At 51.5% G+C, this 16,293-nt stretch overlaps 1 protein-coding gene across 2 annotated transcripts in view; it reads right to left on the bottom strand.

Moving 5' to 3' along the window:
- cep126 (centrosomal protein 126) overlaps positions 1–16,293 on the bottom strand; it is a 216,556-nt gene that overhangs the window by 24,828 nt on the left and 175,435 nt on the right. For both annotated transcript variants that reach the window (XM_038818758.1, XM_038818759.1), the window contains one exon: positions 960–1,035. In XM_038818758.1, coding sequence (XP_038674686.1) covers positions 960–1,035 — 76 coding nt within the window. The remainder of the gene's footprint in view (positions 1–959; positions 1,036–16,293) is intronic.

Raw genomic sequence — 16,293 nt, 5'->3', positions numbered from 1 at the left:
AGGCAGTAGTGCTTACCACTGTGTCGCCGTGTCACCCAACATGGCTACTTTCTCAATCAAGGATTCTACTTCACTGTTGTTGATAGTGTTTGTTCCATTTCCTGCACTTCTGCTCTCAGCCCTTCCACTCCCTCCCAGAACCACGGTATAGACCTCACCAGGATGTTGTTTACCAGGAATAATGGTACCACAGGAAGGTCTCCCAGGCCATTAAATCGCCCCTGGGGTGGTTGGATGCTTGGCACTTCCAGGGTACAAAGGGCACCTCCAGGGTGCTCAGGTGCCAAGCTGGCACTGCCAGGGGTCAGGTTCAGGTGACCCCCCCCCAAGGTTGGGAGAGGTGGGTCAAAACAGTTTGGGGCAGGAGGAAAGATCGCAGCAGCCTTCCAAAATGGTGCTTTGATGAGCTTCAGCACGCCAGCAGGAAATCCCTCTAAGTGTGGCCTCGGTGGGGAGAAACTCCAAAGCCAATAAAAAGCGAAGTACCATTGGATAGCGGGGTGTTTCTCGGTACTGCAGCCGCCGAGAAACACCAAGTTAATCCCGCCGTTCACCAGACTTTAACTTGGAATTACACCCATGACCTACCTGTTACAAATAAAAGCACTGATGAAGAAAATAACTAAAACATGCACAAAAATACTTAAAGAATGAAGATAAAACTTTAATTACCCAACTAAAGTAATATTGCATTGAACTCTCAAAACCTTAGCATTTTTGATTTATTGTTTGGAGCGAAAAAGGGACAATCAGTACCTTTCCACAAGATAAACTAGCTTTTGATCGATCTGATAAACCAATGTGCAGACAATACCAGTAACAATTTTTAATGACCAATGATTATCTCTGTACTTGTCAGCATTCAGAATGTTTTATCAGTTAAAGAATGCAAATGTTGAAAGCAGTCTGCACTTGATAAGCCAGCATATGTAATTTTTTGTGTAAAGTATAAACTGCACCTCCTTCAGTATTCGGAACAGCATTTATCGTTTGGGCTGGATCGAAGGCACTTGGAAATGGACTAATTTCGATGTTCTGAAAAACAAATATGAATTTACAACCTCTAACTTATGATTGCAACTATAGTAACAATAATTTTACCAAATTACCATGCAATTTTGGTCTGTATATTTCTCTTTCTTAGATCCTTAGAGCAATTAATGGTGATAGGTTACCAGAGAATTCAAAAAGTGCAAACAGCCACAATCACTTTACTTTCTATTTTAGGGATATTATGTGCTTTCTCGTGTACATCTGATGACAAAGGCGTGTAGGTTAGATGGATTGGCCTTGCTAAATTGCCCCTTAGTGTCCAAAGGTGTGTAGTTTAGGTAGATTGGCCATGCTAAATTGCCCCTTAGTGTCCAAAGATATGCAGGTTAGGTGGGGCTAAGGGGTAAGATGGAGGAGTGGGCCTAGTCGGGTGCTCTTTCAGAGGGTCGATCCAGATTTGATGGGCTGAATGGCCTCCTTCTGCACTATATAGATTCTATGGATTGTAAAAAATAGAAGTCAAGGATAGCAAAGTAATCAATTTGTAACAAATTTGGGGAGATTTTTATTTGCCCTGCTTCTAACACAAATAATCATATGCTCAACACAAATACTATGTTGCTCAACACAAATACCATTTTATTTAGTATTTTGATTGTAGAAAATTTGCATTAATGTTGCTTGGTGCTGAGATCATTTCAAATACATTTCTGACATAGATTTGCATTGTACAGCTAAAGTTGTAAAAGGCAAAAGACATTACTATACATGCAGCGGGAAATTTAAAGTAACAATAAATTCCACCAAAATCCATTTGGATTAGGAACCCAGAAATACTTGTTATAGAAATCTATATATTTAGAGACTATTTATGTTCACAAGGCTGGATGTTCCGGGCTTAATTCCTCTGCATTGCAAATAATCTGCATTTCCGTTATGATGTGGTAATGATATCGGCTCTATTTCCAGATCACATCTTGATTTTTCACCATACTCCTCTAGCTTTCAAATCATCTCCCTTCACACTTGGGTGATTTTGAAGTTGTCAGCGGAAAATTGACAGCAGTTAACTCTGTTTGAAGTAGTCCTGAACCTGCCAATCAAAGCCTGATGTTTATAAATATAGAGGTTAGTGCACTTTAGAGTTACGCCACTGTGAAGGGAGATGAATGGAACAATGCTGACAGCTATGTGCGTGTGGAAGCTATCAATCACAGGCTAGTAAAATCAATATCACATATAAATTAATGAATAACTTGCAGATCAAAGATTGGATGGGGTTTAAATCCAGCTGACTGGTTTTCGCTTTCCAGGAATTGACATGTGGTGCTTCCTCTTTCTGAGCCGGCAGGTGTATTGCACAGGTGAGTGTTAAAGCAGTTAGGTTTTTTCATTGCCTCTGCCTGGACTGCTCTCTAGCTTCCAGACAGGGCTCTATTTTTTGGAGGATCTGTGGAGGGGGAGGGGGGGGGGGGGGGGGGGGGGGGGGGAGAGAGAGAGTCTCCTTATTTAGGGGGTCTCTGTTGGGGGGGGTCTCTTTATTTAACGGGTTCCTGTGCATGTGTGTGTGTGTGGAGGGGGGGGGGGGGGGGTTGGGGATGTCACCCCTGTACTGGGAGAGGGTGGGGGGGGCCCAGGAAATCTGGGGGCAGGGGCTGAATTGTGATATGGGGGGAGTGCCGTGGTGGTCAGCCGCGGGACTTTGCTATCAGGCCACCTGGTCAAAATGGCGGTCCCGAGGGATTCCCTTGCAATGCTCACCATGCATACATTTGCAAGACTAAGGATTGGAATTGCTTCACATTTGCGCTCAGGTGCAATTTAGCTCTGGCGGGAGAACAATTTTGCCCAGTGCTAACAGACTAGTACCCAAAAGCCGAGGCTAAAGCAGTTTCAACAGGAGTTCAAATGTCACCAAGGCAGCTCGGGAATTTAATTTCAAAAAATGAATCAATCTGGAATAAAATGCTCATCCCAATAGTAATGATGTAAAATCACCAGATTGTGTAAAAAGCCATCTGGTTCATAAATGTCTTGTAGGAAAGGAAATCTTCCATCCTTATCCAGTCTGGCCGACATGTAACTCCAGAATCACAGTAATGTGGCTGGCTCTCTACTCCACTCAGATATAAAAACGTGAAAGAAAAATTGAAAATGATTAAAATCAGACACCATACAGCATCAACCTAGGTAAACACCAGAAACAGCAAAAACAATACTGTCCAGGCGATCCTACAAAGACCATTTCATCAATATCTGGGCAATTATAACATCAATCATATCATTGGAACACAGAAGCATAGAAAGTGGGCATTCAACCCACTGTGTCTGCACCAAACTCTCTGCAAGAGCTGCTCAGTTAATCCTGGGCGCGATTCAGCGGAAAAGTCGCAAACTCAAATTGGGTTACATAGATACATAGAAGATAGGAGGAGGCCTTTTGGCTGTTTGAGCCTGCTCCTCCATTTTTCATGATCATGGCTGATCATCCAACTCAATAGCCTAATGCTGCTTTCTCCCCATAGCCTTTGATCCCATTCTCTCCAAGTGGTATATCTAGCCGCCTCTTGAATATATTCAATGTTTTAGCATCAACTATTTCATGTGGCAATGAATTCCACAGGCTCACCATTCTTGTGTGAAGAAATGTCTCCTCATCTCTGTCCGAAATGGTTTACCCTGAATCCTCAGGCTGTGACCCCTGGTTCTGGATACACCCATTATTAGTAACATCTTCCCTGCATCTACCCCGTCTCCTCCTGTTCGAATTTTATAAGCCTCTATGAGATTCCCCCCTCATTCTTCTGAACTCCAGCGAGAACAATTCTAACCTAGTCAATCTCTCATATGACATCCCTGGAATCAGTCTGGCAAACCTTCGCTGCACTCCCTCGAGTGAGAGAACATCCTTCCTCAGAAAAGGAGATCAAAACTGAACACAATATTCTAGGTGTGGCCTCACGAAGGCCCTGTATAATTGCAGCAACATATCCCTGCTTCTGTACTCGAAACCTCTCGCAATGAAGACCAAAATACCATTAGCCTTCTTTACCGCCTGCTGCACCTACATGCTTACCTTCAGCGACTGGTGCACAAGAACACCCAGGTCCTGCTGCACACTCCCCTCTCCCAATTTACAACCATTCAGGTAGTAATCTGCCTTCCTGTCTTTGCTTAAAAAATGAATAACCTTACACTTATCCAAATTATACTGTATCTGCCATTGATTTGCCCACTTGCCCGACCTGTCCAGATCATGCTGTAGGATCCTTGCATCCTCATCGCAGTTCACCCTCCAACTTGGTATCATCTGCAAACTTTGAGATGCAGCATTTTGTTCCCTCATCCAATTCATTAATATATATTGTGAATAGCTGTGGTCCCAGCACCGATCCCTGTGGCACCCCACTAGTTACTACCTGCCAATTTGAAAAACTGGCTGCGTTAGAGAGATTGATGCCTGTTTTCAATTGCACTTAGTCCCAAAAATGAACCCGCATGTGAATCTCACATTTCCTGGCTCCCTCACCATCTGATTCGCCCAACACGCGCCTCAGACGGTCGCCACTACAAGGGTGAGATGCTTTCAAACGGTCCCTCAGCACTCACCTTTAGTCAAGAACGAGGATGGCAGCGCCCAGACCTGTTCCTCGTTTTGGTGTTACCAACCTGACCAGGTTTCTAGATGGGATGAGGGGCGGGGCACTTGTTCCCCTGAGGGGGTCAGTGAACCAGTAGCAGGGTCAGCAATGCTGCCTGGGAAGCTGCGGGCAGCATGACCAGGAGGATGTTGTCCAATATCGGAAGAAGATGAATGACCACCAATGACTTGCAAGGGTAAGTTACCACCACTCTCCTGGCATCAGTTCCATCTGCCACCCCTCAAATTCCCAAACTCCCCCATCTCCCTCCCCAATCCACTGGCTGACAGCTCACACACTCCCAACATCCGATCTTCAACCTTGTTTTTCAGAACCCCTTGCACCCATCAACACAACCCCTTCATGTCCAGGTGTGGTGCCGAAACATGTCACCTGATATAGATACCCCTGATCCATCAAGCATGCGACTCATAGTGTCTTCTCTTTATCCCCGCAGGAGAAGATAGCCCCCAATAAGAGGGAAAGCGTAAAAACGGGAGAGGAATCCCAGGGATTCGAGTCCTCACTTCCTTTGGGGAATGGGCCCTGGAGATGGCGGGGTTACTTGAAGAGAGAGTAATGACTGTCAGCAAGATTGGCCTGTGCTAGAGGGGAGGGTCCATTGACCCTTCAACTAAGGGGAACAGTTGCTCCCTATCCACCCTTATCAAGAGACCCAGAGGCTTTCCCACTTTGTGGTGGTCTTCCCCTTATCAAGTTACCCTGTATCCCATGTGCATTTGCCTTCCTTGTAAATCTCCCATGTGGGACCTTGTCAAAGGCTCCTATTGTAGCGGGCACACATGTGCATGATTCTGAGGTACTCTCACACAGTCCCAATCCCTTCCTGTTAATATAGGGCATTCCTTGATGCCCAGGTGCTTGCAAGGCAACATGTGCGCCATTGATCACCCCGAGAAATAGGGCATCCCAGCAATGGTGGCCAAACATGCAGGCCAGGCATCCTGGTCCAGGTCGAAGGTGATGTAGTCTGATGCCCAGGCATACAGAACATGCATCACTCCCGGATGCACCTGTGGGTGGATGACTGCGATATGCCACACAGGTCGCCGCTGTAGCCCTGGAATAATCTGGTGGCTAAAGGTTTGGGGCTGCAGTGACCTTCCTGACCACCGGGAGTGGGTGTCCTCCTCCTCCACGGAGTGCCACATCCACAAAGACGTGGCATGGTGCCACACTGTATCCCTGTTGAGATGCATTCTTCTGCAGCATATGTTGTCCATAAGTTCATTGAAGGACCAACGACGCCTGCACACCTCAGGCCGTCGCTGGCCCTCCCTTCTGGTCCTGCACGTGCGGTGCCACCTCTAGTCTGAGTTGTCGTTGCTGATTTCGACAGCAACTATCCGCCTTGGTTGCCACAAACACAGTGAGGGCGGCCTCCACAGAATCCACACCAGCATTTATTTATCTGGAAGGAATTGGAGAAGGATAGACACTGACAATTAGTTGGGGCTACCAACTGGGGAACATCAAATCCCCCAAGCCTCCCCACCCTTACCATGACTGTTCCACCTTATCTCAGAGTGCCACCAACGAGCCAGTTTGTTACGACAACCTGGGCTGGTGCGTCGTCAATTCCAGCTCCACAGGCCCCGGAAACACAAACAAGTGAATTAACCAATAATTCATGTAAAGTTTCTAAGTTCTTTGGCCCTTGACTACTCCAATGACTTACAGACACCAGGGGCGAAATTCTCCCCTACCCGGCGGGGGGAGGGGGAAGGGGGGGGGGGGGGGGGGGGGGGGGTCCCGGCATAGCGGAGTGCGCCAACCACTCCGGCGTCGGGCCTCCCCAAAGGTGCGGAATTCTCGGCACCTTTAGGGGCTAGGCCCGCGCCGGAGTGGCTCCCGCTTTGCCGACTGGCGGCAAAACTTGCGCAAACGGCCTTTGGCGCCAAGGCGCCCGGTGTCAGGGCTGGCCGAAAGGCCTTCGCCGGCCGGCGTGCGTCTGCGCATGCGCCGGAGCGTCAGCGGCCACTGACGTCACCACTGGCGCATGCGCAGTGGAGGGGGTCTCTTCCGCCTCCACCATGGTGGAGGCCGTGGCGGCGGCGGAAGAAAAAGAGTGCCCCCACAGCATTGGCCCGCCCACTGATCGGTGGGCCCCGATCGCGGGCCAGGCCACCGTGGGGGCACCCCCCCGGGGTCCGGTTGCCCGGCACCCCCCCAGGACCCTGGGGGCCCGCTCGCGCCGCCAATCCCACCGGCACAGAGGTGGTTTAAACCACGTCGGCGAGAGAGGCCTGACAGCGGCGGGACTTCGGCCCATCGCGGGCCGGAGAATCGCAGCGGAGGGGCATGCCGATCGGTGGTGCGCGATTCCCGCTCCTGCCGATTCCCGGGTGGTGGAGAATTCCGGCCACGGCGGGGGCGGGATTTACGCTGGCCCCGGGCGATTCCCTGACCCTGCGGAGGGTCAGAGAATTCCGCCCCAGATTTGTAAGTGAAACAGAATAACTGTTTATTTATAAGAAAAATAGAGATAAGACATGCAATAATTATGATAGAACAACGACCAGCTAATCTGCTACTCGCCCCTTTTACCGTCCCACTCTTGACGCAAACACACTCGGACAGAGACATGCAGAGGGGGGGTAAAAATAATAGGAATTGTGACTTCCCGTGGTGGCATGTGGGAGGATATCGCATGCTGGATAGTTCCTGCTCGATGCTTGATTTTTTAGAATTTAATGCCCGGTCCCAGGGGAAATTTTTGGTTAAATAAGTGCAGGAAGACATCAGGAAGAAAGATGTCCAAAACCCATAAGAAAGCTGCCGTGAAGAAGGGGGTGAATGAAGGTTCGGCGTTGAGTGGAAGGGTCGGCTCGGCAATTGGAAGGATGGTGGGGTCTGGGTCGTTGGGTGGGGCTGCACTGTTCATGGCAGAAAAGATGACCGAGGTGATGGCTGTGGAGCTTGAAAAACAGTTCACAAATCTGTTGGTGATGAGGAAGGAGGTGATGAGGAAGGAGATGATGGCGGTACTGAAGGTGCTGGTGGAGGAGGCGATTGCCCTCGTGAGGGCGGCGGTGTCGAGGACATCAGCCAAGGTGCGGGAGCAGTGTGAGAAACTGAAGGGAGTGGAAGAGGCCTTGTCGCAACACAGTGATCAACTCACCTTGATGGATGAGGAGCTGCAGAGGGTGGTGGAGGCCAACAAGGCTCTGCGAGCCAAAGTGGAGGACCTGGAAAACAGAGCTACGCGGCAAAATCTGAGGATCATGGGCCTGCCAGAAAGGATGGTGGGCCCGAGACCAACGGAGTATTTTGCCAAGATGTTGGTGGAGCTGTTGGGGGAGGGGATATATCATTCTTGGTATGAACTGGATCAGGCTCATAGGGTGTGGAGGCCTAAACCAAAGGCGAAAGGGCCGTCAAGAGCAGTGATTATTTGTTTCCATAGGTACGGCGTGAAGGAGAAGGTCCTGTGTTGGGCAAAGCAGAAGCGGGAGGTGCAGTAGGCTGGAGTTGGTATACGTACATACAGGACTTTACTGTGGAGTTGGCGAGGAGGTGGGCGGCCTTCGGCCGAGTGAAGACAGCATTGTATAACAGCATGGTGCGGTTCGGCATAGTATGCCCAGCTAAGTTGAGGGTGACCTACAAATCCAAAGACTTTTATTTCGAGACGATGGAAGGTGCGGAGGTGTTTGTGAAGGCAGAAGGACTGGGGCAGAAGTGAGAAATGGGACTGAGGATTGGACTTGGACTGAGGGTAGGGGGCAGTGGAGGAGTGTATGTAGCTATATTTTTGACTGCATATTGTTATATGTGCTAAATGAGTTGAAGTTGCCTATTTGGACAAAGTAAGAGTTGGGGTTTTTCCTTTGCAATGATGGTTCTTTGGGGTTTGTGTGCTTACACTGGGGTTGAGCGTTAAAGGGGTGTTCTTTGTTTTCCTGGGACCAGGCAGGGGGGAGGGGATTGGAGGGGACTGAGGCCTAGGCAGGGGCCTTCATGCTGGCTAGCTCAAGTTAGCCAGTAAATGGGAGTGTAGTAGGGGAGGGGCTGTGGCCATCAGAGCCTGATAGAACAGGTTTTGATGGGCCTAAGTGGTGTGAAAGGTTGGGGGAGGGGACCGATAATGGTGAGGTGTTTTTGAGAGGAAGTAGATGGGAGGATTCTGGGAGGGGGGGTCAATGGCAACAATGGGATGGGGTGCCCTTGTGGGCTCCTCTCCTTGATGGGAGGTATAAAGAGCAGCAGCCCTGTAGGTGGCTCTCACTAGCAGAGCAGTCGCAGGCAGGAAATGTTCTAGTCGATTAAAGCCATTTTAATCTACTCTCTGTTTCGCATGAATTGATGGTCACATCAATTTAATCGACGACAACACCACAATGGAATCGGCCCTCAAACCTAACTGACTAGAACTCGACCCACAAGCCACGGAGGCCAAAGGGATTTTTTCGCACTGGCTCCGCTGTTTCAAGGCCTACCTCACCGCCTCCTCCTTGCCTTCCATCTCCGACAATCAGAAGCTGAGCCTCCTCCATGCCCGGGTGAGCCATCGAATCTCTGTACAACTCGAGGAAGCCTCCACTTATGCAGACGCTCTCGCGATACTGAAGCGCCTATACGTAAGGCCAGTGAACGAGGTGTACGCGCAGCATCTCCTCAATACTTGCCGCCAACGCCCCGGGGAATCGCTGGAGGAGTACCTACGTGACCTCAAAGTCCTTGCGCGAAGTTGCAACTACCAGGCCGTTATGGCCACTCAACATATGTACCTTGCCGTCCAGGACGCCTACGTGGCTGGTCTAATTATGTGAGACAGCGCCTACTCGAGAAAGGCGCCCTTGACCTGGAAGAGACAGTAAAGCTAGCCTCCTCCCTAGAAGTAGCGTTCCAAAGCCTCAAAGCGTTCCCTTCTGATCACATGACCCCCTCGTGGACCCCCGACCAAAGAGTACCCCAGGTCTGTGCCGCGCGGCTGCCTGCACAACACGGGGGGGTTACCCTGATATTTCTGCAGCCAGCATCAGGCAGCGCTGGCCGGCTAGGAACGCAAATTGCAGCGACTGCGGTAAAAAGGGACATTTTGCTAAAGTTTGCCTCGCCAGGTCCAAATCTTCAAAATCACAGGCCCGACTCTCAGACTCACAGGCCCGCAGACCCCACAGTGTGGCTGCGTGCCTGCCGGCTCCGCCCCCCCCCCCCCCCCCCCCCCCCCCCCCCCCCCCGGACGCGTCATCGGCCTCGTGTTATCCGTGGGGGCAGCCATCTTCAAGCCCACACAACATGTGCGACTCACGGGGTCCGCCATATTGGCCATCGTCGCCCATGCGGCCCGCCACGTGCGACTCATGGGGGCCGCCATCTTCGACATCATCTTCCTCGCCGCCTGACACGTGCCACTGACGGGAGCCGCCATCTGCAGCGCCACCTGACATGTGTGACTGATGGGGGCAGCCATTTTGGGACCACCCCAGCACCTCTGACCACGCCGGCTACCCGCAACTGAGCGCGGTCATCCTTGACCAGTCGCGACCCAAACACCTCCGGAGCTCCATGATGACCGTCCGGGTCAATGGACATGAAACGCCTTGCCTGTTCGACTCCGGGAGCACGGAGAGTTTCATTCATCCAGACATGGTAAGGCACTGCTCGCACACAATCCTCCTTGCACATCAAACCATCTCCCTCATTTCTGGGTCGCACTTGGTGCAGATCCGGGGGGTGCACTACCGCAGTCCTCGCAATACAGGGCGCCGAGTACGCCGATTTTAAGTTATATGTACTCCCCGACCTCTGCGCTCCTCTCCTGTTGGGACTGGACTTCCAGTGCAACCTCAGGAGCCTAACTCTGAAGTTCGGCGGGCCCCTACCCCCACTCACCGTATGTAGCCTTGTGACCCTGAAGGTTGACCCTCCCCCACTCGTCGCAAATCTGACCGCCAACTGGAAGCCAGTCTCCACCAGAAGCAAGTGGTACAGCATCCAGGACAGGACTTTCATCCGGTCCAAGGTCCAGCGACTCTTGCGGGAGGGGATCATCGAGGCCAGCAATAGCCCCTGGAGAGCTCAGGTGGTGATCGTCAGGACCGGGGAAAAGAACCGGATGGTTGTAGACTACAGCCAGACCATAAACCGATACACGTACCTCGATGCGTACCCCCTTCCCCGGATTGCAGACATGGTTAACCAGATCGCACACTACCGGGTGTTCTCCACGGTGGATCTGAAGTCTGCATACCACCTGTTCCCAATCCGCCTGGAGGACCCCCACTTTGAGGCAGACAGCCGCCTCTTCCACTCCCTCTTGGTCCCCTTACGGCGTCAGAAACGGATTCTCTGTCTTCCAAAGAACGATGGACCGAATGGTGGACCAGTCCGGCTGCGGGCCACATTTCCGTACTTGGACAACGTCACCATCTGCGGCCATGACCAGCAAGACCACGACGCCAACCTCCAGAGATTTCTCCAAACCGCCCAAACTCTTAACCTCACTTATAACAGGGAGAAATGCATTTTCCGCACAACCAGACTAGCTATCCTCGACTACGTCGTGGAAAACGGAATTCTAGGACCCCACCCCGACCGTATGCGCCCCCTTCTGCAACTCCCCCTTCCCCACTGCCCCAAGGCCCTGAAAAGGCGCCTCGGGTTCTTTTCCTATTACGCCCAGTGGGTCCCCAACTATGCGGCCAAAGCCCGCCCACTAATCAAGGCCACCATCTTCCCACTGGCGGCCGAGGCCAGCCGCATCAAGGCAGATATTGCCAAAGCCACAATGTGTGCGGTGGACGCGTCCGTCCCCTTCCAGGTGGAGAGCGACGCGTCAGAGGTCGCCCTCGCCATCACCCTTAACCAGGCAGGCAGGCCAGTAGCATTTTTTTCACATACCCTCAACGCCTCTGAAATTCAACACTCCTCGGTTGAAAAAGAAGCCCAAGCCATCGTGGAAGCTGTGCGGCACTGGAGGCACTCGCTGGTAGGAGGTTTACCCTTGTCACTGACCAACGATCGGTAGCCTTCATATTTGATAATATGCAATGGGGCAAGATCAAGAATGATAATATCTTGAGGTGGAGGATCGAACTCTCCATCTATAATTACGATATAGTATATCGTCCTGTGAAACTCAACGAGCCCCCAGATGCCTGGCACATGCGCCAGTGCGCAAGATGACCGACTCCGGACTATCCACGATGACCTCTGCCACCTGGGAGTCACTCGGCTTCTCCACTACATCAAGGCCCGCAACCTGCCCTACTTCACCGAGGAGGTCAGAGCCATGACTGCCAAATCTGCGTGGAGTGTAAGCCGCACTTCTATCGACTGGATAAGGCCCACCTGGTAAAGGCATCCCGGCCCTTTGAGCACCTCAGTATTGACTTCAAAGGGCCCCTCCCCTCTACCAACCATAACACGTATTTCCTCAATGTCGTTGACGAGTTCTCCCGCTTCCCCTTTGCAATCCCCTGCCCCGACATGACCTTGGCCACCGTCATTAAAGCCGTGCATAGTGCTTTCACCCTCTTTGGTTTCCCCATGTACGTCCACAGTGACCGGGGCTCGTCGTTCATGAGCGACGAACTGCGTCAGTACCTGCTCGGTAAGGGCATCACCTCGAGCAGGACTACCAGTTATGACCCCCGGGGAAACGGGCAGGAGGAGAGGGAGAACGCGACGGTCTGGAAGCCCGTCCTCCTGGCCCTATGGTCTAGAAATCTCCCAGTTTCCCACTGGCAGGAGGTCCTCCCTGACGTGCTCCACTCCATAAGGTCCCTCCTTTGCATGGCCACAAATGAGACCCCTCATGACCGCCTGTTTGTTTTCCCGAAATCCACCTCCGGGGTCTTGCTTCCGTGAAGACACCGGGGCCCGTCCTACTCTGCAAACGCGTCATGAGCCATAGGTCCAACCCCCCTGGTCGAGATGGTCCAGCTCCTTCACACCAACCCCCAGTACGCACACACAGAACACCCTTACGGCCGACTGGATATGGTTTCCCTCCGGGACCTGGCACCCGCAGGTCCACTACCACTGCCACCCCAAATTACCCCGCCCAACCTACACTGAGCAGCGCCCCCGCCCCTACATGGCACCTGCACCTCCTCCTGCCCCCCTCCCCCCTTCACCGACCCACAGGAACAAAGCTCCAGAAGAGACGTTTCTGGAGTGCACGTCTGTACCCGCACCGGCGACTTCACCACCCATGCCTGCACGGATGGGTTCGACACCCGGGCCAACTGCGATACCAGAGCTTCGGCGATCTCAGCGCATGATACGGGCGCTGGACAGACTGAACCTGTGAACCCTTCACCCCCACCGGAGCTCAATTTTTTAAACAGGGGGTGAATGTGGTGAACGTACTGTATTAACCATTCACCATGTATGTTACTGTATCACGCTGTTGCCCATGTGGGCTCCAACTATGGACCATTGTATGATATTACATGGAATGTATCAAGTTGGTGTCCTTGTGGGCTCCGCCCCTTGATGGGAGGTATGAAGAGCAGCAGCCATGTAGGCGGCTCTCACTAGCAGAGCAGTCGCAGGCAGGCACTGTTCTAGTCAATTGAAGCCAGTTTACATCTACTCTCTGTTTCGCGTGAATTGATGCTCGCATCAACTTGAATTTCTTTTGACTCTCGAGAAGGTAAAGTCTCAGCTGAAGGGGATGAAGGGTTTCATAATTCATGGGGGCTGTTTATTATGCTCTTCTGAGAATTGGTTGGCGTGGAACATTAGGGGGATGGGGGGGGAGAGCAGGATGACGGTATTGATGTCTTTGATTACACTGTTTATGGATTGATTGTTAATTTCTGCTTTTTTTTTAACCTGAAATGTCCTGGTGGATGTTTTGTCTGTATATTGAGTGTGGGGGGTGGGCAGTTTGTGTGTGGGGGATTGTTATTGTATTTGTTTTTGTTTGTTATTTCTTTGGTTGTTTATTGGTGAAAATATTGAAAATGAGGAGAATAAAAAGATTTTTTTTTAAATCTAGGAATTAAAATATGGGCGGGATTCTCCGGGAATTGGCGGGGCGGGCAGAAACGGCGCAGTGGAGTGGCGGGAACCACTCTGGCATTGGGCCGCCCCAAAGGAATCCTCGCACCTTCAGGGGCTAGGACGACGGCAGAGTGGTTTGCGCCCCGCCGGCTGGCGTAGAAGGCCTTTGGCGCCGTGCTAGCCGGGGCCGAAGGGGCTCCGCCGGCCGGCGCGGGTCCGCACATGCGCGGGAGCATCAGCTGACGACATCCCCGCTCATGCGCAGGGGGTTCACCTTCGCGTCGGCCATGCGGAGGCTTACACGGCCGGCGCCTAGGAATAGAGTCACGGAATAGAGCCAGGCCACCGTGGGGGCACCCCCCGGGGCCAGATCGCCCCGCGCCCTCCCGAGGACCCCGGAGGCCGGCCATGGAGCTGGGTCCCGCTGGTAGGGACCTACCTTGATTTACACCAGCGGGACCCGGCAAAAACAGGTGGGAATTCAGCCCATCGCAGGCCGGAGAATCGCCGGGGGCAGGCCGCTGACTGGCGCGGTTTGATTCCCGTCTCCACCAAATCTCCGGCGCCAGAGAATTCGGCAGCTGGCGGGGGTGGGATTCACACTGCCCCCCGGCGATTCTCTGACCCGGCTGGGGGGGGGGGGGGGGGGGGAGGGCGGAGAATCCTGCCCATGAAATGGAAGATGCTTCGGATGTTGAAGTCATTGCAGTGTTCATTCCGGGACGTGGAGCGATTGAAATCAGCGGTTGGATTGCTAACAACGATCTTCTGGCATTATATTCAGTCAGAACCCCCAGGCTGTAGGATTCCCTCTGTGGAATCGCTTTAACTTTTATTAACCTGGGCATTCACTCCCAAAGAACAGCCTCAGGCCTGTGTAATTCATATTTGTGTCTAACTCCACCAGAATGTCTACCATCCCTTGTGAGGTAACAGCAGAGATCCCCACACGAGATTTCCAAAACAAGTTTTTTTAACAACTGATCCTGCTTTCAGCTAGTGGCTTGTCTGGATTTCTGTAGGATTCTCCTCATCTCCCATCAAACCCAATTCTCAGCCTGATTTTAATCTTATGTGATTTCCAGTTTCACCATAATGTTCTCCAGCTTTACTGAGGAGAAAACAGAATCTCCAATCGGGTGTTTGAGAGACGCTATCCCTTTCTGGGCGAGAAACTCAAAAGTGTCCCCATCAGCTCTGAATTCAAAACTAAACTAAAAATGGAAACAATCTCACAGAGGAAGGAACATATCAGAGAAAAATCTGGTCAATCTGCACAATTCATTGATAAGGCCTGGCAATCTGAAACTGTCCACCGGCCCATAGCCAATTCCATAGAGCAGCACAGTAGCACAAGTGGATAGCACTGTGGCTTCACAGCGCCAGGATCCCAGGTTCCACTCCCCATTGGGTCACTGTCTGTGCGGAGTCTGCACCTTCTCCCCGTGTCTGCATGGGTTTCCTCCGGGTGCTCTGGTTTCCTCCCACAGTCCAAAGACATGCAGGTTAGGTGGATTGGCCATGATAAATTGCCTTTGGTGACCAAAAAGGTTAGGAGGGGTTCTTGGGTTATGGGGATAGAGTGGAAGTGAGGGCTTAAGTGGGTTGGTGCAGACTTGATGGTCTGAATGGCCTCCTTCTGCACTGTATGTTTTATGTTCTCATATGAGTCATTATTGGTGTCAGACCAAACAGTACATCCTGTTGGAGGTTCTTTTTTTTAATTAAAGAAGAAATCCATCCAAAAGGCATGGGTCCCATTAACTATCCAGGTTCAAAAATTGGAACAGCAGAATAACAGAATTTAATAGTAAAAAACCAAGGGACTGACCGGGATTAACAAGAGGATCCTTACAAATTGTGCTGGCAAACCTTTCTCTGCACCCTCACCCCCGGCCACATCAGGAGCCCCTAGACCCCACACATCTGCCGGGAGCATTAGGGAGGTCATGCTCAGCTGCCCTCCAGACACCTACCCTTTGGCTGCGAGAGGACCCTTAGTGGTGAAGTCTTGCTCTTTAGTGTTTGATTGTTGGCAGCTGCCTATATGATGCTGACATTCCTCGAGAACAGGCACACTGTTCAGGATTCAAAGTTTGCTGGACATGCAGCGCTCTAATCATCCTTGGAGACATATGTTTGTGAACGTGAAGTGCTCTTACAACTAACAAGGCCAATTCCTCCTTTGAAATAGCCTTCAGATGTGAAGCAAGAGGCTGCTCACATTCAAAGGGGGGTGAAATTAACTTTCAGAAGAGAAGCCGCATGAGGGCTCTGTCCCAGGAGAGTTTGGTAGGACAGACAGGTTGCAGCTGTGGTTCCCCCTGTTATGGGTCTCCACAATATTTAAAGATGGCTTGAAGGCCTCACAGATGGAAAGCCCCTCAACAACCCCCGGCACAAGGGCGACACCTGACCTGGACTCCTGCAGTCTCCCGAACAAACCCAATCCCCCTGACTGCACCCCTTAAGGTGCCCTTGGGCTGCATGCCAGTAAATGAAAAGGGCTACTCACCTCCTCACTTCCCCTCAGTAGCCATTGCGTCAGCTTCACATTTTACAAAGGGAGTACTAAACAACGCCTGCATGATGGGGAGTTGGATAACTCCTGGGAGGATGTTGCATTTGAGTTCAATCTTGTTCATGAGATTAAAATAAATGCAAATTAGGGTTAATGATA

The sequence above is a fragment of the Scyliorhinus canicula genome, chromosome 14 (assembly GCF_902713615.1).
Source record: "Scyliorhinus canicula chromosome 14, sScyCan1.1, whole genome shotgun sequence".
In the NCBI taxonomy this organism is placed as follows: Eukaryota; Metazoa; Chordata; class Chondrichthyes; order Carcharhiniformes; family Scyliorhinidae; genus Scyliorhinus; species Scyliorhinus canicula.
The sequence above is the reverse complement of the archived record's forward strand: the minus strand, read 5'-3'. Positions and strand labels throughout refer to the sequence as shown.